Source organism: Heterocephalus glaber, unplaced genomic scaffold (genome assembly GCF_053883595.1).
Source record: "Heterocephalus glaber isolate CG9 unplaced genomic scaffold, H.glaber_assembly_v1.0 deba00001497, whole genome shotgun sequence".
NCBI classification, from domain to species: domain Eukaryota; kingdom Metazoa; phylum Chordata; class Mammalia; order Rodentia; family Bathyergidae; genus Heterocephalus; species Heterocephalus glaber.
Window position 1 is genome coordinate 57,484,229 of NW_028258320.1, and position 26,258 is coordinate 57,510,486.

At 40.7% G+C, this 26,258-nt stretch overlaps 1 protein-coding gene across 2 annotated transcripts in view; it reads right to left on the reverse strand.

Moving 5' to 3' along the window:
• Window positions 1-6,906: 6,906 nt before the first annotated feature.
• The window catches only part of Dock1 (dedicator of cytokinesis 1), a 530,482-nt gene continuing 511,130 nt past the window's right edge, over window positions 6,907-26,258 (reverse strand). For both annotated transcript variants that reach the window (XM_004838739.4, XM_004838738.4), the window contains exons 48-52: window positions 25,686-25,831; window positions 21,124-21,322; window positions 14,327-14,480; window positions 11,511-11,662; window positions 6,907-8,091 (exon numbers count right to left, since the gene is read on the reverse strand). In XM_004838739.4, the coding sequence (XP_004838796.2) occupies window positions 7,996-8,091; window positions 11,511-11,662; window positions 14,327-14,480; window positions 21,124-21,322; window positions 25,686-25,831 (747 nt within the window). In that variant the 3' untranslated portion in view covers window positions 6,907-7,995. The remainder of the gene's footprint in view (window positions 8,092-11,510; window positions 11,663-14,326; window positions 14,481-21,123; window positions 21,323-25,685; window positions 25,832-26,258) is intronic.

Genomic DNA, 26,258 nt, shown 5'->3' on the forward strand with positions numbered 1-26,258 from the left:
AAGAGTTCTACCTAACTTATCTTCCAGCAAGTTTAGTGTTTCTGACTTAATATTTAGATCTTTAATCCACTTCTATCTTACTTTAGTGCGCGGTGATAGGTATGGGTCTAGTTTTAATCTCTGACAGGTTGAAATCCAGTTTTTCCAACACCATTTATTAAATAGGCTATCTTTCCTCCAATGAGGGTGGTTGGCTCCTTTGTCAAAGATGAGGTGACTGAGTATGTCTGGAGTTGTTTCTGCATCTTCTGATCTATTCCACTGATCTTTGGGTCTGTTTCTTTGCCAGTACCATGCTGTTTTTATCACAGTAGCTTTGTAGTATAGTTTCAAGTTGGGGCTTGTGATGCCCCCAGCCATGTCTCTGTTGCCTAGAATTGCTTTTGTTATTCTAGGTTTCTTCTGTTTCCAAATGAATTTTTGGATTGTTTTCTCTAATTCTGTGAAGTATATTGCTGGAATTTCAATTGGCATTGCATTGAATCTGTATAGTAGTTTTGGAAGTATGGCCATTTTCACTATATTGGTTCTTCCTACCCAGGAACAAGGGATATCTTTCCATTTTCTTATATCCTCTTCAATCTCCTTCTTCAGAGTGCTGTAGTTTTCAGTGTAGAGGTCTTTTGCTTCCTTTGTTAGGTTGATTCCTAGATATTTCATTTTTTTAGGTGTTATTGTAAAAGGAATTATTTCCTGAATTTCTCTCTCAATGGGTCTGCTATTTGCATATAAAAAGGCTATTTTTTTTTTTTGAATGTTAACCTTGTATCCAGCTACTCTACTGAATCTGTCAGTTAGGTGTAGTAGACTTTTGACTGAGTTTTTTGGGTCTTCTATGTAAACTATCATATCATCAGCAAATAATGACAGTTTCACTTCTTCCTTTCCTATCTTTATTCCTTTTATTTCTTTCTCTTGCCTAATTGCTATGGCTAATGTTTCCAGAACTATATTGAATAGGAGTGGTGATAGTGGGCATCCTTGTCTTGTTCCTGATTTTAGTGTGAAAGTTTTCAGTTTTTGACCATTTAGTATGATGTTGGCTGTTGGCTTTTCATAGATAGCCTTAGTCAGGTTGAGATAAAGACCTCCTATTCCAATTTTCTGTAGCGTTTTTATCATGAATGGGTGTTGGATTTTGTCAAATGTTTTTTCTGCACCTATTAAGATGATTATGTGGTTTTTGTCCTTGACTCTGTTAATATAGTGTATTACATTTATTGATTTACGGATTTGAACCATCCTTGCATCCCTGGGATAAATCCAACTTGGTCAGGCTGTGTGATCTTCTTAATGACACTGTATTCTGTTTGCCAGTATCTTGTTGAGGATTTTTGCATTTATGTTCATTAGGGAGATTGGTCTGTAGTTCTCTTTTTGGGTTGGGTCTTTCCCTGGTTTGGGGATCAAAGAAACACTTGCTTCCAGGAATGAATTTGGAAGCCTTGTTTCTCTTTCAATTTCCCTGATGAGTTTAAATAGTAGTGGTGATAGTTCTTCTTTAAATGTCTTGTAGAATTCAGCAGTGAAGCCATCAGGACCTGGGCTTTTTTGTTGGTAAGGTTTTTTATTACATTTTCAATTTCACTCATTGTAATTGGGGTGTTTAGAATTTCTATATCTTCTCCATTTAATTTTGGCAATTCATACATATCTAGGAATCTGTCCATTTCTTCTGTGTTTTCCATTTTATTAGAGTACAGGTTCTCAAAGTAGGTATAGATGATTCTCTGGATTTCTGCTGGATTTGTTATGGCTTCACCTTTTTCATTTGGATTTGAGCCTTTTCTCTTTTTTTTCATAAGGTTGGCTAAAGGTTTATCAATTTTATTTATTCTTTCAAAAAACCAACTCTTTGATTCATTGATTTTTTGTATCGTTCTCTTAGTCTCCATTGCATTGATTTCTGCTTGGATCTTTATCATTTCCTTTCTTGTACGAGCTTTGTGTTTGTTATGCTCTTCTTTTTCTAGGAGCTTAAGGTTCTGCATTAAGTTATTTAACTGAGTTCTCTCTGTTGTCCTAATATGGGCATTCACTGCTATGAATTTCCCGTGTAGAACTGCTTTCATTATGTCCCAGATTCTTGTATGTTGTACTGGTATTTTCATTTACTTGTAGAAACTGTCTAATTTCTTCTTTAATTTCCTCTGTGACCCATTGGTTGTTCAGGAGGGTGTTGTTCAATTTCTATGTGTTTGTGGGTGTTTTGCGGTTTCTTATGTTATTGATCTCCAATTGTATTGCACCATGGTCTGATAATATACAGGGGATAACTTCAGTTCTTTTACATTTACTTAGATATGTCCTATGAGCTAGCATGTGATCTATTTTGGAGAATGACCCATGTGCAGCTGAAAAGAATGTGTATTCTGATTTTGTGGGGGTGGAACACTCTGTAAACATCTATTAAGTCCATTTGTTCAATAGCTTCATATAGTTCTAGAATTTCATTGTTAATTTTTTTCCTAGTTGATCTGTCTATTTGTGATAGAGGGGTGTTGAGGTCCCCCACTACAATGGTATTCGTGCTTATTTGGTTTTTCATGTCCATTAATGTTTGTTTTGTATAGTTGGGGGCATTTGTATTTGGTGCATATATATTTAGGATTGTCATCTCTTCCTTTTGGCTTGTTCCTTTCACAAGGATGTAGTGACCATCTTTGTCTGTCTTAATTAGTTTTGGTTTGAAATCTACTTTGTCTGCAAATAAGATTGTTATGCCTGATTTTTTCTGGGTTCCTGTCATGTGGACAACTGTTTTCCATCCTTTTACTTTCAGTCTATGGATTTCCTTTTGAGTTAGGTGTGTTTCTTGTATACAGCACATTGCTGGGTTTTGCTGCTTAATCCATTCTGCCAATCTATTTCTTTTGATTGGTGAATTGAGGCCATTAACATTGATAGTTATAATTGACAGATATTGACTCATCCTTGTCATGATGTTTTACTGTTGGCTCTTTTCTTATTTTCCCCCCTTTCACTTTAGTGTCTTACCTTGCGTGGTGCCTTCTCTCTGCTGGGCCTCATGGAGTTGTGACCTTCATTCTAGGATATTGCTTAAAATTGTTTGGAGTGCTGGTTTGGTGTTCATGAAATTTCTCAGGTGTTCTTTGTCATGGAAGTATCTAATTTCCCCATCGATTTTGAAAGATAATTTTGGTGGATACAACAGTCTAGGATGGAAGTTTTTTTCTTTTACGGCTTGAAATACTTCACTCCAGGCTCTCCTTGATTTGAGGGTTTGTGTTGAGAAGTCTGCCGTGATTCTGATGGGCTTTCCTTTGTAGGTGATTTGTTTCTTTTCTCTAACTGCCTGTCGAATTTTGTTCTTCTGTTGGGTTTCTGGGATCTTGACTATTATATGACTAGGTGTAGATTTTTTTTGGTAATGGCTGGAGTTCTCTATGCCTCACTTATCTGTACATCCAAGTCTCTACCTTTGTCTGGGAAGTTGTTTACTATTATTTCTGTGAACAGTTTTTTTATGTCTGTTGTACTTTCTCCTGTTTTTTTCATGGACTCCTATCGTCTTATGTTATTCTTCTTTGCATCATCTAGCAGCTGTTGGATTGATTTCTCATGGTCCCTTACTATCTTTAAGAAATCTGTTTTCATGGTCCTTAACTGCAAACCTGTCTTCTATATCTGATATTCTGTCTTCAGTTTCTCTTAGTCTGCTCTGTATGCTTTCAATGGAGTTTTTAATCTCCTGAATATCTGTTTGAATCTGTTTCATGGATTCCATTTCTTTCTTATGTTGAGCAATCATGTTTTCCATTTCTTTCTTATGCTGGTCATTCATGGCTTCCAGCATGTTTCTGATCTCATCTATTTTCTTATCTGTTTCTGCTTTAGAGCTTCTAATCATGTCCTTCACTCTGCTCACCATGTCCCTGTTTATCTGGGAGATTATTTCTGTTTTGAAATTTTCTAGGGCCTCATGCATCTGCTTTGTTACTTCCTGTGCTATCAGTTCAGGGTGTCTAAGTGGTTGCTTATCAGAGTTTTCCACCTCATTTCCCCCAGAATTTCCTTTTTGTGGTGTGGAAGCCTGCATTTGTTCCTTAAGTGTCTTCTCATTTTTGTTTTTGGTACTGTGCTTGATTTAATTCCTGGGTTGATATTTCAAGATTGCTTAATGTAGGTATCTTTGTTGCTTGTGTTTAAAACCCTTGTGGAATGATTGCTTTTCAGAGGTGTCTTCTAGATATGGCTTGTGTTTGGGTTTTGAGACTCTAATGACTCTGAAGCTATATTTTTCTTATACCAGGAAGGTAAACTAATTAGATCAATCACAACATGTTAGCCCAGATGATATAGTCAGCAATACCACAGCATCAAGCACAGCTTAGAAAATGACACTTTGTGGTAGTTATTAATCTATCACTTTTAACTATGTGCGTTAAATTAAAACCAAGGACCAACCCAACATAAGTTTATAATGAATAAGCTCTTCAATATAGCATCTTTCCCCTTCAGGGTGGGGAGCTAAAAGGAGTTGGGGAGGGAGGGACAGGTAGAAAGAACAGGTAAGATTAGCAGTGAGGCCAGAAGACACAGAAAGATCACACAAACTCTAAGAAGTTGTTAAAGGCAAGAGAAAATGGCAGAATGAAAGAACAAAGATGTGAATAGAACCACCTAACAGCAACAGGGAGGCTAGATACCAAATTTACTTTCCTTTAAACCTAATGATAATCAAGAGAAGGAAAAAGAGAAGAAAAGAACAGTAAGGGAGAAATCCGAATTCAGTGCAGAAAGGAACAAATGGGGAGATGAGGGGCAATGTGGGACAGTGAGAGAATGAAAGAAAAGATAAAAGAAAGAAAAGAAAGAAAAGTAAAACTTTGAAGTGTAGAAAAAAAGTAAAAATTGAGAATTAAAAATAAGAAAAAATTTCTTTTTTTCTTTTTTGCAAATAGCAATAGAAATTATGGGCCTCCTTCAGGGTGTGTCTCTCTTGTCACAGTAGGCAATGTAGGAATCCCTGTGCATATACGAGTCAGAGTCACAGCAAGCCAGCAGCAGACCAAGTACAGTGGTCTGATGTGCCTTTATTGTAGAGACTCTCTTTACTTTTCCGCTGAGCTTCAGTTTTCTTTGAGGAACCTGAGAAGGCCTCTGTTACTAACTTCTGCTCTATCTTGTGGTGCTCAGGACAAGGGTCTTTATAATCTCCTGTGCCTCTGTAGTGTGGGAGCAGGTAGCAGAAAAGCCAGAAGGTAGGTGGTGCATGGGGCGGGGGGCACTGAGTGTCAGGGCTAAGCGGACCTCACCATGCCGTGGGCATGGCCTGGGACGGCTGCAGGAACCCCAAGCTGCTTACCTTGTCTCACCAGGGCCGGTCACTTGTCGCCGCAGCTTTTCAGCAAAGGTAAAATATTAATGGGTCAAACAACATTTTGGAAGACCAAAAACTAAAATCAAAATTTGATTACATGAAAGCTAAATTTGGCTTTGAGCTTCCTGGCCACCAAAGCAAAAAGAGAACACAAGAACCTCACCTGCCTGATTTAGAGCATGGATTCTCAATGATGTGTTATTACATGCAAAGAGCTGAAAATTGTTTCTTGGGGGATGAAAAAGTCTTATTTTTTAATATAAAGCATAAATATACACAAGATACATAAAAATATATAGTATATATCTGTCCTACTAAAATTGTGGGGAATAATTAGGGAAAAAAATGTCTCAAAAGACTCCTTGAAAGGCAATCGTGAAGAAGAGGTTAAGAAAGAGTTCCTGAGAAAAAGCACACATCACTGTATTCGGAAAGGTTAATCTTCCCATGGAACTCTCTCCTGGAAGGCCTGGACCCAGAAGACACCTAATATAGTAAGCAGCTTCTCCTCCACTGAGTTTTTGCTGTCCCCTAAAGGCCCGTGTTAGAAGTCTGACTCTCACTCATGGGTGCTACTGGGAGGTGGTGGAATTTTTAAGAGGTGGGGGCTGGAGGGAGGTCTTGTGCTTACTGGGGAGGTGCCCTTCTCAAGCTTCTGGCCAGCAATGGACTCTGCTGCCACAGGCCCAGTCATTGACTGAAACATTCACAACTAGGAGTCAAAGTAACTCTTTCCTCTTTTTAAGCTGATTTATTTCAGGCCTTGGTTACTGTAATGGAAAGCTGACTTAACACAGTGAGGAAATTTTGTATATGCAGAGTTTGAGAAGCTTTCTGGCTTAGAAATATATCAACAAACATATTTATACTTCATATTAGGAATTTTCTGCAACATGTTGACTATCTTCTATTTTCTCTCTATAACTTTTTCTGTGCTTTCTATCCTTCCTAGTTCTCAAGACAAACTTGGGGTGCACAGCCATGCGGATGGAATTAGGGGGATGGATTCAAGCCCAGGTTGTGTCACATGAGGGGCTACCTGGGTGAGACTGGAAAGAACTACACAAGATACCAGTCTACCATGAAACTAGCATTTCTGTAGGCCAGGAATCATTTTTACAGTGTTGGTGGCTGCTTGTGTGAGATGAATGTTGACCACCTGAAAACTGACCCATGGTCCACCTAGATTCTTACACTCTCCCAGATTGGTATGCCAATGTGATTATTTTAGGATTGTGGATAATCTCCTAATGACCTCAATGATGTGCATCCTGAGAGTCCCCAGCATCGAAAGAAAGTTTCACAGGGCACTCTGGCTCTGTCTCTATCTATAAGGATGTGTAGACACACACAGACACTTGGATGCTTTCTATCAGGACTCCAAATAGGAGGCAACTAAGTAGACAAAATTACATTTGAGGAAGATACACACACACACACACACACACACACACACACACACATATTATATGTATAAGTTGTTTTCTTTAAGAAAGCAGAATAGAGACAGCAGCATTTATATTTTACATCAGAGAATAAAAACAAAACAGGCCACTGTTGAGTCTTTTTAAATAACATTTTATTTTTCATTGTCAATGATTACCTATGAAGCCTACTAGAACAGTATCATGGTCATAGTGAATAAAAAAATATAGATGACAGAATAAAAATATTAGATTATACAAAGTTAGTTTAAAAAAATCATTGTCCACCAGCATTTTTAGGACTTTGAAGTTCTGAAAAAACAAACTTAATTTGTGGGGTTTTGTGGTTGTTGTTTTTACATTTCCAGCAGTTAAAAATTAAGAACACATACTGAGAATCACTGGCAGATGTCTATTGCAATAGACACAAGGAGCACAAAAATTAAAACAAGTTCTAAGAACCATCATATATACAAACTTCTGTACAGTATGAGGACACAAAGAATTCATCCAATTAAAAACCATCTCTTATGGTATACATATTCTTTTTTAAAAAAAGAATGAAAGTTTATTTTGCTGTACTCATGTTTATTTTTCCACTTGATCCAGTATTCATAATGGTATTTTTACTCCATAAATTAGTAACTGTTCAGTAGCTGAGAAATATTCTATTTTAAATTATACCAAGAAAAAAATCAGGAACTTCCCTGAAGGGTTGAACTTAGTTGCCAGACGCAGGTTGAAGACATACTCAACCAACACAAAGTCACACCACAGATGCAGAAAGGAAGGAGTCTGATCAAACATCCCATGAGAGTGAGCGAGAGCCTAGGCAGAAGAGAGAACATGAGGCTTCTCACACATCCTACTACATAACTTCTCACCAGTGACGGTCTCATTTCTCGCGCTTGGCTAACCTCAGATCAGCTGTGCTCTTTGCTAATACAAGTCATTTAGCATATAAAAGGAAGGATGTTTGGGCAAGACTATGGCTCTCTCAAAGAATGATACCCTTGGAAACTCCCAACTTTGATAAACACAAGGGTATGTCCTGGCCCCATATCCTCTATGTTCCATAATGTTATGGCTAGAACCAACTCCTCTTAGGGAAAAGCCATTGAACTAAAGGTCAGACTTTGCAGGCCCAGTGAGATAAACATCAGACATGCAAGACTATGAGGAGGTGAGGAAAGACAAGAGCTTGCTCTTCTGAGAGTCTCACTGCTTTCACTGCACAATCCCAGAGTCCACGGAGGTCTGCTTGCGGGTCGTCTTTGGAGGGGGAGGAGGTGGAGTTTTGCTGGGCAGCGGAGGTGGCAATTGCTGGAAAACATGAGTATGAGAAAACATCAATTACTGATGTCCCACAGGAAAGTGCCAGTCTCCACCTGGTGTCCCACGTGATGGAGTGTCACGGTTTCACTTGGTACAGTGCATTGCACTCCCTGGACTGGAGCTGCCTCTTCCATGTTAATGGGGCTCCATCCGGCTCAGCTTAGCACTGGAAGGTCTGCTGCACTTAGGACTGGATTGCCTAGTAGCCATAGGCCTTTCTGATGTACTATTGAACTAGCAATTGATCTGCTGTGTTAGGATAGGAATGTCCTTGAAGATGTTTTCCAGAGTGAGCTGAGAGTCCCTTCCTTGTTTTCTGAATTGAAAGCCAAAGTCAGCAAGCTTTTCAAGGAGAGGGAGAGAAAGTAAATATTTTCAGTTTTGTAGGGCTTATGATCTCTGCTGAGGCTGGATAGCAGCCAGAGATAGTATGTAAAGGAATGGCCATAGCTGTGTTCCAAGAAAACTTTACATGTAAACAGGTGGCTGGGTGGATGCAGCCTATAGGTCACAGATTGCCTTAGATTCCCAAGAAGGAATTAGAACTATAAAGTTGATAGAAAAAACCCTGCCCCATGGACTTGCTAGAGTGTAAATGATATAGGCAGCTGTTGTCCTATTGCTCTTGGGACCCTCATGCCCATCACAGACACCTGGTAAAATGAGATGCTCTGTAGAGATGGATCAGTCATATAGGTAAACAAGCTCACAAGAGAAAAAAATGAACAGATCAGGGAAATAGGAACACACCACAAGGAGTCAGGATGAAACCCCCAAACACCTACTAACTAACTCATGAGTAAATGTGGATTTTTGCAGCCTCTCAGTCGAGGTACACATTTAGCTAAATGCGAGAAAAGAAATTTTCAAGGACAGAATAGTGACGCAGTCGTCTCTCACTCACTGCCCAAATTTCCTCCTGATTCATAGACAAGTAAATCCAGTACCAAAATGACCTAGCGCTGAACACGCAGAGAAAAACAGAACTGATATAATGATATTCAGACACTGTAAAAAGGAAAGTGAAGTAACAGACATGTAAGTCTTTTTAAGGTTTAAGAATGGTTAATAGAAACAGCTACTTTGAGGTCTGATAACATGAGTTCACATGAGTCATTGGGCCAGACCAACACAATCCAATATAAACCCGATGCTAGAGATGCCCTTTGTGCCAGGTATGAGAATGTCAGGTTTATCACCATTAAGTACAATGATAGCTCAGATTACTGGTCATAGAACCATTTCCAAAAAAATGACAGCTTAAAATGGCAACAAACAGAGATAGAGTTGCCTACAAGCCTGAGGCTGATCAATGAGAGTGACAGGAGGCTATCGATCACCCCCCTCATGGCAGATGAATGATCATTATCCTAAATGGCTCCCAGGGCTGTGCAAAGGGAGGCACCCTAGGAAACACAATTGTTAATTATGACACGCTAACCACCAGCCTGTCACCTGAACATGCTCTCATGCTGCAAGTAAATTAAACAAGAAACAAATAGCAAAGAATTGGGTAATTAATCTAATTGAATTCACACCCCCTTTATAAATTGAGACAAAGCTCGTGCATATTAGTTCTTTACTTAATCAACTGCATGTGGCATCAGTAACTTAGCATGATGTATTCAAGAAATGGAGACAATAAAAATGTTATCCCTGAGTTTATCTGAAACAACAATGAAACTGGTACTAATTCCAAGTTCAGAACTTTCAGTGTATGGAGCCCTGGGGGACATTTTTGCATCTGCAATAAATAAAGAGGTGAAAATAAAGATGTGATCGATGAAGCCATTAGGAGAGCAAAAACCTTGGCACCCAAGCCAAGGTTGTCCCAGGACCTCATGAATCTCCTTTCGTGATAACATGCAACAAGTTAACAAGATAACATGATAACAAGTTCCCATTAAACTCAGCTTTACATTTTCATGACTTTAGTGAACTCTTCTTGTCTTCTGCAAAGCCCCCTTCATAAGGAAACCTGTTCCCTTCTCCAGGGCCAGTTTCCTACCGTGATATCTTCAGTGAGACAGCAACTATTTAACTGGCACTTTGGCCTCATAAAGCCACCTGTCTTTTAAATACCATAGCTATTTAGTTTTCTTATACAGAAGAAAGTATCAAATGCAGTGTTAATAAATACACTCTCTCCTCCCCTCCCTTCACCAGAGAAGAGCACTGAATCAAAAAGTCTTCACGAAAAATGAAAAGGAAAAAGAAATAGCATGAAGAATTTATAATGTTTATGAAGAGAAAAAAAACCACACACTTCATGGCAGCCATTTAACAACTTCACGTCCTTAATGTGCTACACAAATTCTGTGGCCATATAATTATTTTATGGAAGCTGAACAGAGAAACATGACCAGCTGCACAAACATGAGCAGGGTATTTATGCTGATTTAATTTTATAAGGCTGTGAATATGTAAGTCTGGGGGGTAGACCTGGAAGTGCACATTCCAGTGGCTGCTGTGTAAACCACACAACTCCTCCTCCCCAACCTGATCTCTGCATGTGTGGCACCCTAAACCACGGAGAATCCATGGCTCAGGGGTAGTCAACACAGGACAGCAGCCTGGCGATCCAAGACCACAGTGTGGTGGAGCTGAAAAGAATGTTTCTAGAGCTAGCACCTGGCAACAGAGGCCCTGGTTTAAACAGCATAAGGCTTGGCACTAATGTTTGCATTAGGAGGACACTTGGTAGGAGGATATCAGACAGGATTACTGACTAAAACAGAAGGTGCAAGGAGTGCCATCCTGGGGATGGTGCTGAAGAAGGATTTGGGCCAGCTGTTCACACTTAGAAAGGTCACTACTACTGGCCAGCAATCTGAACCAAAAGGGTAGGGGTCTGGGCACAGTGAGGAAAAGCTGTGCCCAGTCTCCTCTGCAGACTCTCTGAGCAGCCAGTGCCTGTTGTGCGCAGGGGCTGCCAGCATGAGTGTGATGCCAACCAGAGGAACTGCTGGGACAGGAGCTACTTCAGGGCTAAGTTGGTGCCAGCAGGTGCCACCTCCCCTACAGGGCAACTTGGCCAAGACTTAACCCAGTCAGACAGATGTCTTGGTGGGAAAGCTATTTCTCAAAATCAGAATCTCACAATTGTGTCTCCACTGGCATGACCTCTGAAGCAATGACAAACATTTGGAACTTCTATTCTTCTTATCCTTGTTCTAAGCCTGGTTTTAGGGTAAGTGTTTCACTGCAGTGACGATGACCAGAACTTTTGGCCATACAGCCATACATACTGGAGTCCTTATTGGTTTGACATCTCTCAAAATCAAATCTAGAGCCATTTTATAATTTTTCTTGTTAACCTATAGTAAACCTGGTGAAAACTGGAACAGGGGATTGTCATGTTGTGGAAAAGAGGTAGCTAAAGCCCCCTGCTGCAGATCTGCACTTACCCTCTGGTGTGGAGGAGGTGGGGGAGGTGTTGGTGAGCCAATCAGGTCCTGGTTTTCCATCAGATTCCCATAGTCTGCCATGCTGCCCTTGAGAGGCAGAGGGGGCGGGACATCGGTCACATCCATCCCTGTCATGCCATTCAGCTCCAAACCTGGAAAATCGGGACCTATTTAAAATCAGACCTACACATGCAAGGAACCTGATGGCTCACAGGGCTGCTCTTTGTTCTCTCCTCGCTCCCTGAGAAACACTTTGTATCACACAATCACTTGTCAGCAGAGCAGAGAGCCTGAGGGGTAGAGAATGCAAAGGGTGACATTCACTCCAAATGGAATGTTCTAGAAAGGGAATAAAAAGTACCACAAGGCACTTAAAACCAGCACTTAAAGCAAGGCATCAATTCACTATGAATACACTAATGTCACTCTGGCCCTTCTTGATCCCCTCTGCCTTAGTGGCATCTACACAGTTGGTATCACAAGGACTGTCTGTGGCTGCTGCCTTCAAATCCTGCCAGGCCTCTGTTGTCAGCCTGCCATAGTTACTACCTGAAATGCTTCAGCAAGCAGAGTCTAATGATGCTGCACATAGCCGGCCACCCACCCTTCACCTCTCTCACCAAGAAAACTTACAACTGTGTGGAACAAAGGTATCAGCAGCTGCAGTCACTGCTGCTGTTGCTTTATGTAAACTGAGGGGAAGGGTTAATGGCTGTTTTCAAAAGAGGAATAATCATTAAGGCAGAGTATTTTCGCAACCCTTGTGGAAACTCTTAGAAATAATTTGTTCTCTTTCGCATCAAAGAGAGAAAAATTGATATGTTTACTGATGGGCGTCTTTCGGAGTTTTCACCAGTGATTCATATGCTGGGAAGTCCCTCCTTAGGAAAACACTTCCCAGGCTGGAAGCTGTGCCACGGAACAGGGGAGGGCAGGAAGAAGACTTCTGACTGGGAGACGTCCTCAGCAGTGGTGAGCTTTATTGTGGCAAAACAGACATGACATAATAGTAGCCATTTTCACCATCTTTTGATGTACAGTCCAGTGACACTGACTACATTGACAATGCTGTGCAAGCATCACTACTGTCTATTTTCAAGCTGGTTCATCACCCCAAACAGGAATCTTATACCCATTAAGCAACAATTCCCCATCCTTCTCTCCCTCCAGCTCCTGGTGACCTCTATGCTCTCTGCCTCCTTGATTTTGCCTGATCTGGATACTTCACATCATATGACATATGTTCTTTTGTGACTGGCTCATTTCATGATTTTGAGGTTCATCCATGTTGCAGCACATGGCAGAACTTCATCCATTTTTATGGCTGCATATGGCACAGGCATTCCTTTGGATGCACATTTTATTGATTTATTGGATGCACATTTTATTGATTGACAGACATTGGGTTATTCCCACTTTGGGGCCATTGTGAATAATGGTGCTAATGAACATTCACAAGCAAATACCTGTTTGAATTCTTGTTTTCAATTCTTTGGGGTAAAGGCCTAGGAGTAGAATTGCTGGGTCACATGGTAATTCTACATTTAACTTTGGAGAAGCAACTAGACTATTTTCTGTAATTGCTGCAATGGTGCCTGGTTTAAATATTTTAAAGAAATGTAAAAGATATTTTTAGAGAAAGATCATGTAGCAATAAAGGATGTGGAGATGTGCCACTCAGAGGCCACCTCCTTTCCAGTGTCCACACTTGCAGCCAAGACAGCAACTGCCAGGTTGCAGAATCATCACCACTTCCCCTTTCAGTAAGAAGAAAATCAAGTGCAAAGGACACTTGTTTGGTACCTTGCACATCCAACCCACAGGGCACATGCTCTCCTGCCTTGGAGCCCTTTCCTGGCCACAGGATGGAGTGGGCTCCTCTGTTTTGCTGTGGCCCCCACTCCCTCCCACTTCTTGCCAGGATTCTTCCTCTCTGATGGGTCTGAATTTAGTGCTGAAAAGCTGGTCATCACTTGTAGTGGGTTGGATAGTATCCCTACAGAATGTGGACCTCTGAGGTTCACCCAGAGGAAGAACCTCCATGTGTGACTTTACTTGGAAATATAGCCTGAAGATGCAACAAGTTTCTCAAGATGAAATCATCCTGAATTTATGATAGGCCCTACATCCAATTACTGATGTTCTTCTAAGAGAAGACACAGGGAGCCCAGATGAAGATGGAGGCAGAGACCAATGTGATGTGGCCACAAGCCCAAGAATACCAGGGATTGCTGAGAGAGAGGCATGGACCAGATGCCTCCTCAAAGCCTCCAGGAGGAACCAAATCGCCAACACCTTGATCTCAGACTTCTAGCCAGCAGAACTATGAGAATACATTTCTGTTGTTTTAGGCCACCAAGTTTGTGGTATTTTGTGATGGCAGCTCTAGAAATTGGGCAAAACCAGAGAAGTGGGTTATGTTCCTGTGCCTTTCCACCCTGCTTGGAAGGGCTTCTCCACTGTGTTCTTTCTAGACGAGAAGGCCTGAGGCACTTGGATGCCTTGATGGCTCATGATGAGAAAAGGGAGCTGTCCCTGTGCCTCTCAAGTCCCCTCCCAAGGCAGGGAGAGTTTCCGAGCCTGTGACAGTCACCACACACTCTGCCCATGGAGTTCTGATGCTTATGACACGGTCTTGGCTGATTTGGTGAAGTCCAGATTCCCCATCCTGACCAGAGGAACTCCCCACACATCAGGTATTTGTCCCAACTCTTGATCTCCTGCCAGGAGGAGGGAATCCTCACCATAGAGTCACTGATCAAGGGAACACCATGGAGCAGTGTCACAGACTCCAAGGTGAGAAAGGCTCCACTTACTTGACTGAACACTGAAGCTGAGCTTGGCCCTGGGTGTGACTGGAGGAGGTGTCTGCTGGGAGGATGGTGATGTTGGAGAAACAGAGAAGCGCCTTTCACTTCCAATGATGTTGATCACCTGGCTCTTTGGTCTCTGGGGCCGCAGGGGACTTATCTATATTGGAGTGACAGACAGAGCATAGTTAAGGTGTGTTATGTTCTAAGTTGTCACTCTTTCAAAATTCCTAAGCTGAAGCCCTCATCCTGAGTACCTCATAATGTATACCTGAAAATGGGGGCTTTGTAAATAATCTAGTCAGGATGATGTCATTAAGGCAGACCATAATCCAATGTGACTGGGGTTCTTATGAAAGAGGGAAATCTGTACACAGACACGTACACAGGGAGAATATCCTGTGAAGATGGAAGGCAGGGTGATGCTTCTACAAGCCAAGGAACACCAAAGATTGCCTGCCACCACCAGAAGCTAGGGGGCGGGACATTGAACAGATTCTCACTCCCAGCATTCTTGAAACCCTGATCTTCGACTTCTAGTCCCCAGAAGAGAGAATAAATTGTTATTTAAGCCAGCCACTGTATTGGTTAAACTTTGTTAAAGCAGCCAGATCACACTAACACAGGGTCTCACACTAATCTACCCATACAGCCTGGGGATGGACAGCACTTCACAGCCTTCAGGAACATAATATAAAAGTAGCACAGCTGTAGTAAACCTTCAGATGTCAACAAGAACACCCAGGACAGCACCCAAAGGGTATTAAGTGGAATAAAAGTCTAGAAACTTTCTGTAGGGTTGTTTTTTCTTTCTTCTCTTGCACTGTATCATTTCTGGGTAAGAATTCTTTTTCTCTACTCTTTTTTGTATCTCTAACTTTTAGATAAATTTGACCTCATCCCACCCAAGCCCCTTCCTTTTGTTTGTTACTTGAGTAAACTTTATTTATGTATTCTTTGCAACTTGGTCTCAGATCATTAGGCCTCAGAGTATGCCAGCAATTACAAAATACTCTGAGGTAGGAGTAATCAGAAGTTATTCACCCTGTCAAAAAGCAGCAGTGGAGACTGTCCCCCAGGGAGGGCAGGCAGGTAGCAGGACTGGGCTTGGTGCTGCAGCCTGATTGGGTGACCTCGCAGTGGTAGCAGCAGAGGGAATTGCGGGGTGGGACACGGTGGTGAGAGCATCCGTCCCAGAAGATGCCTACTAGAGGCTACTTAAGCTGGAAGGAAAGAAGTAGGCCCTCAGGTAATGAGTGACCCAGGGCCTTGGTCAGTAGTCCCCTTCAGAAGTACCACATACTGATGAAGGCCTACACACAGTTGCCATCCATTCACTGAAGAGAATGGCTGAGTCCTGGCAGCCTCACTGCTGTGGGATGTCTAGAAATGCCTGGCTGCACCCTGGGCTCTCTCAGGATGGTTGTGCATGTGGGCTGGTGACAGGGATTCAGGGACTGTCAGGAACTTCTCCATCCTTCTCTGCCTGTCCCATAATGGGCACTTTCTGAGTCAGAGAGTGCAAGGAGGCTTTAATGGGAAGATACAGATGGCAGCCTGGAGACCCCAATTCATAGCACTCAGTTAAAGGTCATGAAATTGTTGATAATGTAGATCAAGTAGGGAGCTGAGCCCAGCTCCTGGCGAGTAAGGAGGGAAACATGCAGAAGCTAGAGAAGCCAGTGTGAGGGAGGGTAATGGCAGGGCGAGTCCCCAGCAAACACCAGGGGGCGCTAGTGTTGCCCCAGGGAATGTGCTGCTACTTTTCTGGAAGGAACCTCCTTCCATGGCTGCCCCTCCTGCACTGCCCTCCAAGGCCTGCCTAGTATCCTGAGTATACTCACAGACCTTGCCAGCCCCTGTGCAAGATGGGTAGCTAGACTGGATCCAGTGACAGGATAGGAAGCCTGATCTCCTGGCATTATAGCAGTGGTCATTTGGAGCCTTGGTCACATGCTGACAGTGAGAAGGCCCTGTGTTCAGCCCTTCCTGAGCGCCTATGAATGTGCTCAGGGAATTTAGAGCCAGTTGTGGGGGAGGCCCGTGTATATTGCACTCGGTCCTGTCATTTGAAGGATCCCTCACGAGAGACTGGGCCACCTTGAGTAGGTGCAGAAATTGCACTGTGATGGCTCAATGCTTGCTGTGTCCTGGGACTTCTGTTCACACAACACATTGTGGTCAACTCTGCCACTTGGCTCCACTTCTCAGAGGCCTCTGTTTTAATATCTTTGAATAGCACTTAAACAAAAATGTTGAAAGACACACAATGACTGACACTCAGTGAATATTCAAAACATGATGTTAATTCTCAATTATGAAGTTGTGAGGCTTGAGGAATCCAGCTGGGGCTTGAGAGCAGGTCTTGGTGTTTTAGGGTTGCTGCTTCCCCGAATTCCAGACAGTGGACAGAAAATGCAGGGAGATTCAAAAGAATCTCAATCCACTAATTGAGGCCCAGTGCCTGGACACCTAATGGCAGCCTCTGGTTGGTGCCTCCCTTAGGCCTAATACCCTGGGCCACTTGTGTGCTGCACTGAGACACTGGAGCCCAACTGCAGTCAAGAGTACCCATCCATAAGCCTCAGAATGGCATTTGCCTTGTCACAGCTCTGGCACCTACCTTCTGCCTCTAGCCCAAAGGGCATAACATTGGGTTACAACAACCAATCCCATACTTGTCTACTAAAAATTTGTACTTTAGTAGCCAGCTGTGCCTCTCAGTAGCTATGCTTGAGGGATACAAGAAGCAATCTTTGAGTTTACCCACTTGGCGCAATGAAGAGGAACATGTATGGATGTGTGCAAAAGTGTTAAACTGGGACTTTTACCCACATAATGATCCATCTAACAAGTTTTGTGTATGTCTACCTGGGCATCACATGGGGTAAAATACACCTACACCACACTTCTGTTATGAAAACATGTATTTTATCATAATAGAATGTGAGTGAGACTCACTGTAGCTGCAGCTGGGGAAAGCAAAAACCAATCTATGCATTCACCTACTTGGCAGACTAATGGCAAGGTCTGTACAGGAGCTCCAAAGCAGCAACAGGTGAGTTTTACCCATGAAATGCTCATTGCTAAGTTTCTGTGCATTTAGAATTTGTTTTTAAAAAAGTTTTCTTTTGACTTTTCTAGTAGAAGTAGCCCAATTCAGTACAATGGCACATGAAAAACAAGAATTTGCAACCTTTGGAGGAGATCAAAAGTGAATCATCAGATTACTCATGCATGGATGATAAAGATGATAATGAGTTTGATGTTGGCCATGTGAGTCAAAGTTCCTGTGACAGTGATATGGAGCAAGAAATCAATTGATACAGAAACAGGGAATGCAGACCTCTTTGATTCAGATGATGAAGAAAACAGCAATGAGAGAGCATATTTAATTAGTCACAATGATGCAAAATGGTCACCCAACCAAATAGAACGATCCAATGTTAGAACTAGATCTGAAAATATACTGAGGATCTTCACGGGGTGAAACCTGTTGGACAGAATGCCAGCACTGCCATTCAATGTTGGGAACTGTAACAGACGAAATCCTACAAGATGTTGTGAAATATATAAAGGATGAAATACAAGTAAAAAGTTCTGTATGTACCAATAGCCATATTCAAAAACGTATTTATTATGACACCTCACTAGCTGAACTGAAAGCATTCATAGGTCTGCTGCATTTAGCAGGATTTCTCATGGTAATTGCAGGAATGTGAAAGACTTATGGAAAAGTAATGGGTCAAAACATGGCATAAAAATTTATGCCCTTGTAGATTTGAAGTCTTATTATGCTTTCAATTTAGAAGTTTATCTGGAACTCAGCCACAGATCCTTATTTGTAAAGTAATAAGTTGAATGATGTTATGAACAGATTTGTTGCTCTAATCTCCCAAACTAATTGGAATGTAACATTCGAGAATTGGTTTACCACTCTCCAATGGATGTTACATTTGTTAACAGAGGACAAGTTGACTAGTGTAGGAATTATATGGAAGAACAAAGCAGAAATTCTAAATAAAATGTTGCAATTTCAAAATAGAGAATTGTATAGTACAATCTTTGGATTTCAGAAAGATTTATATTGATCTCATATATGGCAAAGAAAAACAAACTGGTACTGCTAATGTCAACATTGCACCATGATGAAAATTTGATCAGGAAACCTCAACAAAACAGAAGCCTGAGTTGGAAACTTTCCACAACAAAACCAAAGGTGGAGTAGATATTGTTGATGAGTTATACAGCAACTGTGATGTAACTCGAAACACAAAGCATTGGCCAATGGTTGTTTTACTCAATCCTAAACGTGTGGCATAAATAGTTTCATAGTTTACAAAGAAAATAACAAGTGCAAAATACCATGGAGAAATTTTCTTACAGAATTGGGACTGGAACTCAAGAGATCATTTATAGCAGGAAAAACAAAATGTTCCTGCCCAGGGAACTATGCAAAACAATTGTGGAGCACACTGGTGAGCTGATAGGTGAACAGGCAGGCACAAAATCACAAAGGCCTACTACAACAACAGGAAAACCAAAAAGATGTCAGCTGTGCCCTACAAGAAAGAACAGGAAAACAAAATATACGTGTTATCAGAGTAAGCGGTACTTGTATATAAAGCATGCAGTTTTCATGTGTGAAAACTGTCTTGGGTATGACAGTTGAAGCAAAGATTATTTCTGTGGTAGACTTTTGCTTGTATTTACATTGCAGTTCACATAGGTTTTTATTTCTGATGTTATTTTTTAGGTTTTGAAAGGAAGTAAACAGCTGATGTGAAAATGCTGATGTCTATTTTAAGCACTCATTACATATTTGATATTTTATTGATATCTTATTTTCCTGCTAAGTGCACATTTTACACTATAGTAGGAAGCTCCTGATAAAACAGGAAGAGAAGAGAGGTTACAAGAATGGCCTGACACATGGGAAAGGAAAGCTAAGCACATGAGCTGTCAGTGTAAGATGTGTGCATGGAACATGCAGTTGTCACGTGTGAGGACTGCCTTAGGTGTGACTATTGAAGCAAAGATTGTTTTTGTTGCAGAGTTGTACTGGCATTTTCATTGTAGGTCATATAGGAATTTATTTCTGAGGTTATCTTTTAGGTTTTGTAAGCAAGTACACAGCTGATGTGAAAATGTTGATGTTTATTCTAATACATATTAAGAATTTTATACTTTATTTTATTGGTATTTTATGTTCCTGTTAACTACACATTGTGTAATATAATAAGAACCTCCTGACAAAACAGCAAGACCAGCAAGATGTCAAGTATGTCCTACAAAAAGGCCAGGAAAGCAAAATACATGTGGTGTCAGTGTAAGTGATACATGTGTATGGAATGTGCTGTTGTCATATGTGAAGACTGCTTTAGGTGTGATAATTGAAGTGAAGATGTTTTTTTTTTGCTATTGGTATTTTCATTGTAGCTCATATAGGAATTTATTTCTGTTGTTATTTTCTAGACTTTGTACAACAAAAAACAGTTGATGTTGAAAATTCTGATGCTTTTTTATGAACACTCAATAAATACTAAACATTCAATACTTTATGTTTTTGATTTTTTTCTTGTTAAATATCCATTGTTTAACATAATAAAACTCATAAAATTAAAATTAATAATTTATCAATAGAAATAATCTAAATATTATACAACCAAGTTTCTGTGCCTTTATGACAAAATTTATGTTATGCCTCTTGGACTAGATAAGCAAGCAACATATGACCACTGTTGGAGCCAGAACATACTTTGTAGTTTGTAAAATATAAACAAGCAAGGAAGTATGTCTTAATAAATGGTCTCATCTGAGCCTTTTAATGAAGAAACCCTCCATTTAATCCAGGCCAAGACAGAGCTGGCCAGGACATAGGCTACTAGTCAGAAAGGTACACAGCTGGCCACTGACCATACAGATGCTCATCTGTTCCTGTGGGAAGCTGGCTTCAAGCATGACTTCACCTTCAAAGAGGACATCCTGTGAAACTCTCTCTCTATTTTTGTTCCAGTCCAAACAGCACTTTCAGAAGCAGTCGGAGACTCATTTCTGTACTCGGACCTCAAACAAAGCACTGCATTTCGGGGAGGCCCACCCCCAGGGCCAGTCTTGAATCAGAAAACCCCATCAATTTCACTGTCCCAGCGTACTCACAACTCTGAGATGAACACATGTCACTGAAATCTGTTTCTAATGTCAACTCTCCGGCATGCATCATGTTAAATCCCTGTAAATCCTGCAAGATGGCCAAGATTTGAATGTGAAGCAGATGAAGCCAGGAGGATAACAGGACACTGAGTCCAGCTGGTAGAATCCAGAGGGATGGGGCTTTTGGATTCTAGCTGAGCAGATTATAACACTTGGGCAGTGACTGTGGCTTAGAGATTTCCAGTCAGGAAGGGGCAAGGGAGAGGCATTAATTGATATGGAGTATGGCTTTTTGACAATAAAAACATGCTGTTTGTCTTCTGAGATACCAGGGCTTCATCTGTGGGAACTGAGTCCAACAGAGTTGCAAAGAGCCCAGAATGTGAGAGCTCTGATGAAGAATGACCCTACTGGAGCCCCTTTGGAATGGAGGATGAAAGCTAAGACAACATCTTCCCAAGAAAAGATGCCCTATTCTTTATTTCTACTTGCCCTATAGTATTGCTATTCAAAGTTAGGGCTTAAGGGGACCCCAGATTTTCAAATTACTATTTTACAAAAAATTCAGTAAAATAAGATTGACAGCCCCCTTGGCTAAATGAAGAACACAGGCAAGTCCTAGGCCAAGGGAAAATTCCCAGTTAAAATACCGTTTCTGAGAGAATCACAGCCTCCGACTGCTGCAGGGAGATGTCAGCTGGCTTAAATTCTTTATCAAATATCTCTTGATGTTTGCTGTTCCTTTTTTCCTTCTTCTTGTCCTTCTTCTCCTTGTCTGGGTCATCCTTGTCCAGCTTGTCCTGGGACCTGGAATGCATTTTCTTTGGCAGCAGAGGCTCTAGAGCAAACCTAAAGGAAATGGTTCTTTAAATCAATGATGTCTTAATAGGAGAGCAACTGCTTTTCACCCTGCAGAGATATGTAAAGTCATTCACAGTGCATTTCATTGCTGCCTGGGAACTGCAGGCTTTTAAAAGGGAAGGAATGATTCAGAAAGAGGCACAGGGGCACATCAGATACATAATGACCAGCTGTGAGGAGTGTGTTTGAATCCCAATAAAAGCTAACTGGAAAAAGAGCACTTATAAGACAATAATATCATATAAAATAGCTGGCCAGACTTGCAGAATTGTGAAGTCTGGCCAGGTAATTTATTATGATATTAGGAATTTTTGTTGATTTATGATAAGATAGCATTCTGCATATATTTAGAAACTTAGAGTGATATATTCACAATGCAATGGGAAAAAAATGGCATATGTCAATGTAAAGAGTTTCCTGGTACCTTAATTCTGACCAACTTTCTTTGATTATAGATATATTAGCAGTTTTCCACGTGAAGCTCTTTGGATGGCTTAGCCACAAGCAAGCAGACTCTATCTCCTAGGTGCTTGAAAATTCGCCTGGGTTCTCAGAACTGAGTTAAGAGACAGAGGACCAAGCTTTGCCACCTGCTCGTGAGCCTTGATGTTTTCTAATCTCTGGGATCTCCTTGTTCTCATTCATTAATGGGACCAAGGACATCACCACCCTCTGCTTACTAACACCAAACAGTTGGTATAAAACTAGCTTAATGGGTAGACTACTGAGTGAATGGATCTTGGACTAGTTTTAAATTTAAGGCACATGTCAAAAGGTCAGAATGCATTATGTGTGTGCTCACACCTACACACAACTACAGTATGGTATTTCAGCACAGGGTTGGCATGTCCACTACTGCTCATTCTAATAAGTCATACTAAGAGGGAGAAGATATGTAACACTAGAAGCTCACTAGCCTCCTGTAGCTCCTGCTATAAGAAAGGAAATAAGAGGACCAGATAGAAAAAGGTATGAAAATGGCTTAAAAGTCTAACTACACAGCCCACATGTAAGGTACTGTTATGGGGATGTTATATTTTAAAAATATAACATGTGAAAATGGTACTAATGAGATACGGTGTCTTAAAAGGAATTCTACTTATAAAGTCATATTGAAAAAAGAATCTGTATTATGATTTTGGATACGTGTGTCTTTTTCAATGGTGGTCTTCACATTAGTTCTATATGGTCAAGGGAAAGAGAATAGAAAAAGCTCCCTATCCTCTAGCTGCCCAAAGTCCAGCCAATCCCCAAGCTAGGCAGTAGGGCAAACTCTACCCCTTATGATAAAGACCAAGAAGGCCTTGACCTGGCCCTCGGGAGCTCCCAGACCTCATAGCAACTTCCAAGTCTCACTTCCTGATCACCTGGAGAATATACTGGCTTGTCCAAGGAGAGAATAATTTCAATAGCCAGTCATATGTTTGTCCTATTTGTCATTTCTCTTAAGCTGATTCTTCAGTGGGGCATGTGGAAGAAAACCACTGCTCTGAATAAGAAGCCACCACAGCACCTTGGATCCCAAATACGAGATATGTCACATGGAAATAACCCTTAGATAGGCCAGGAAGGGAATGATCATTCACACAATTGCATTTAAAATCCACTGAAGATTCAGACTGCTGAGAGTAAGAATCACATCTATGTTTTGACTCTCCCAATCTAACAGGACTGAGCAGTGAGGTGAATAAGACTATTTAAACAATAGCAGCAAGAAATCTAAGTATTGATTATCAATAGCTGTTTACATCACCAAAGGAGAGAAAACCAGCTATTTTGTGTGTCTGAATATAAAAATATACAGCTAACTATGAAATCATCTGGCCTCTAATCAAACTTGAATCTGATCAAACCACTAGATTCAACTATTTAAACACAGGAAGTACAGGGGGTGGAGACACATGTCAAACAACACTGCAGGAACCATAATCAATAAAATCAGACTGTGGACACAGCAGGAGCAACCTGGGTTTTCAACAATAAATTATGAGGTAAACCATTTTTTAAAAAAGTAGATTGCGAGGGACTTAAAAAGATAACAATCACGTGCAAAGTGGGGACCTTATTTGGTCTTAATTCAAACAAATTAAAAGAAAATAACATTTGTGATGGATAAATTAACACTAATATATCATGATAATATAGAATTCCTGTTAATATTTTATGTGTGATAATAAAGTAAAATAGTTATTCTTTCTAAAAAACAGTTCTTACCTTTTAGAAATTCCTATTGAATTATCCATGGATAAAATGATATGATGTTTGAGATTTGCTGTAAAATAGAGTAGGGTAGGGACTGGGTGGGATACAGATTGAAAGATGGGCTAACGTTTGATAATGGTTGAGGCTGGCTGATGGGACATAGGACCTCATTATACTAATTCTATTCACTTTGTATATGACCCCTGAAATTTTCTCATAATACAAAGGTTAAAAATTAAAATGACTGATGAAATACATCAATAGATTGATCATAAAAGCATTTGGGGACACCTGGATTTTATATATAAAATCCATTAAGTGTTAGATATTATAAATATCTAATAATTATAAGGGTGGAGAAACAACCAAAAATCTTCACAATTTTACTTTGGGAAGGACATGTTGTTTCCAATGTTTCACATTATGAGAAGCAACTGCTAACAGAGGCACTTTACTCTGCACGTAACCTGTGTTATTGGAGTCCAACCCTCACTTTCTCCATATAGTGAGGGATGCTCATCCCAAGAATGAACAAAAATGTGGACTCTAATAAAGATGTCTTCCAGTTAAAGGTTAAACAAATGCTTCCTGGGGAGGAGCCAACTGTAGTACACTATGCTCCATCTAAAACCTCTACATCAATTTCCATTCTAACCCCTGTGTTCTTGGAAATATAAAAAAACCTTTTCCTAAGTATCCTGGGTATTCTGTTGAAGAGAAGCTGCATTACCTTTCTTTAGTAATCTTGTTCTAAGTGACAGGCACTCACGATTTAAACATCTCTAAATTGAGAATTTCCATATGGGTTTGGCCTTATAAATATCAGACACTGATAAAAATGACTGTTAAGTGGAAAAAAATGTGGGTGTAGTTTGCAGTTCTCCATTGAGCACATCAATTGTTGGCAACAAAGGGTACTTCAAGTTGAACTGTCCTTGGGGATTCTCTGGAAGTCTGTGCCTGCATGGCAGAAGCCAGGAGCTGGCAAGTTTGATAGAGTGATGGATTGTAAACCAAACGAGCTTGGACAAACATACAACCGTGCACAACTCTGACAGTAAAATAATTAGAAGTGCTTTGAAGTTTAATTTGCATGCCACATTTTTTTCTTTGTATAAGAACAAATTTTACATGGTTGCCACTCAAAAACACAAAAACTATCAACACTGAGGTTTTTACAGTGATCTGAGCTAATGTAAGAGCCACAGTGAGTTGCTCAATGTTAGTTAACTAGTCAAACTAGTAGGTTTATGTTCCCCTCTTGTTACTCTGCACTATCAGGAGCAAAACTGGGTCTCCAATGTGGTCTTGCAAAAAGGTGGCCATGACTCTACTTGGCTGTGATGGAATCATCCAGATCACAGAGAGACAAAGCAGAGTGGTTGTGGCCAGGAGGTGTTGTTTGACAGGTACAGAGTTTTAGTTTTACAAGATAAAAAGAACTCTACAGACAGATGATGATGATAGTTGTACAACAATGTGAATGTACTTAATATCACTGAACTATATACTGAAAAATGATAAATTTTAATGTATATGTATTTTAGCATAATAAAAAAGGGTAATATATGTCATATTTTCCAAGATGATCATAGACAGTCTGGGTCAGATGGTCACTCTGAGAAGTATCAACTTAAGCAGTATTTCCCTTTAAAAGATAAGATAATAAATCTTATCAGAAACAAAAATGGAAAAAATTTGCTTTCCAAAAACAAAAAAAGAGGAAGAAGGAAGAGGAGGAAGATTAGCCAGTTGTCACATAAGAGCTGACCATATGGGGACAGCAGAGGCTGTATCTGCTCAGAACACATGAGCCCCCTCTCTGGATGGCACTCTAGGGGACAGCATGAGATGAAAGTGCCACATGCAGGACACCAGGGACTGACTTTTCTACGATACATGGAAAAGGACCAAATGCCCACGGAAGGTTTTAAAATTTGATAGAAACTTTACCCAAAGTGCTATTCAAACCAAGACTCTGAACACCATTTTAGGCCCTGTGTGGTCATAAAGTCTTGGGAGGTCTCAATTTCAAAGACAGTATTAAGAACACAATAATCCTTGGTTATGATAAGCTGGTGGCTCCTCATGGGTTGGATGCCCTAAGCCCTTCCTTCCCTGGAGCTCCCTGCTGCTGAGCTCAACTCACCCATCAGAGCCCGGCCTGGAAGGGGTGCTGTCAGAGGAGAGGGAAGAGACTGAAGCCACAGACAGAGGCCGGGATGATGAAGGCATGGTGAAGGACCGCACCATAGATCGAGGGCGGCTGCCTCTTCTGTCGTCCAGACTTGAAGGCTGAGGGAGAGAAACATTTTTGATGCCTGCACCTGCCATGGTCAGGCTCCTGCAACTAAGTGGTCTTAGTAGTGTGGAATATAGATTGTAAGTGTCTACTTTTATAAAAGTTCATATTCTTGTTCCAAGCTGAGGACAAAAGTGATGATTATTTCAACATCTTTTAAATCTGATTTGATGTAAAAAAATTTACCAAAGAGCCGTTGACCTTTTTATTTTAAATATAGTTTCCTCTACTGAGAGCACAATGCACACCTTGTTCCATAGTAGAACATACTGACCAGAAAATTTAATGTACAGAATAACACCTTCTGATGAACTCTGTGTATCTCTGCACATTAACACACTATGTAGATCACATAGATGCACACAGCCCTAATGACCGAACCCCTCTCACTACAGAAAGAGGCTCCTGACATTTAAGCAA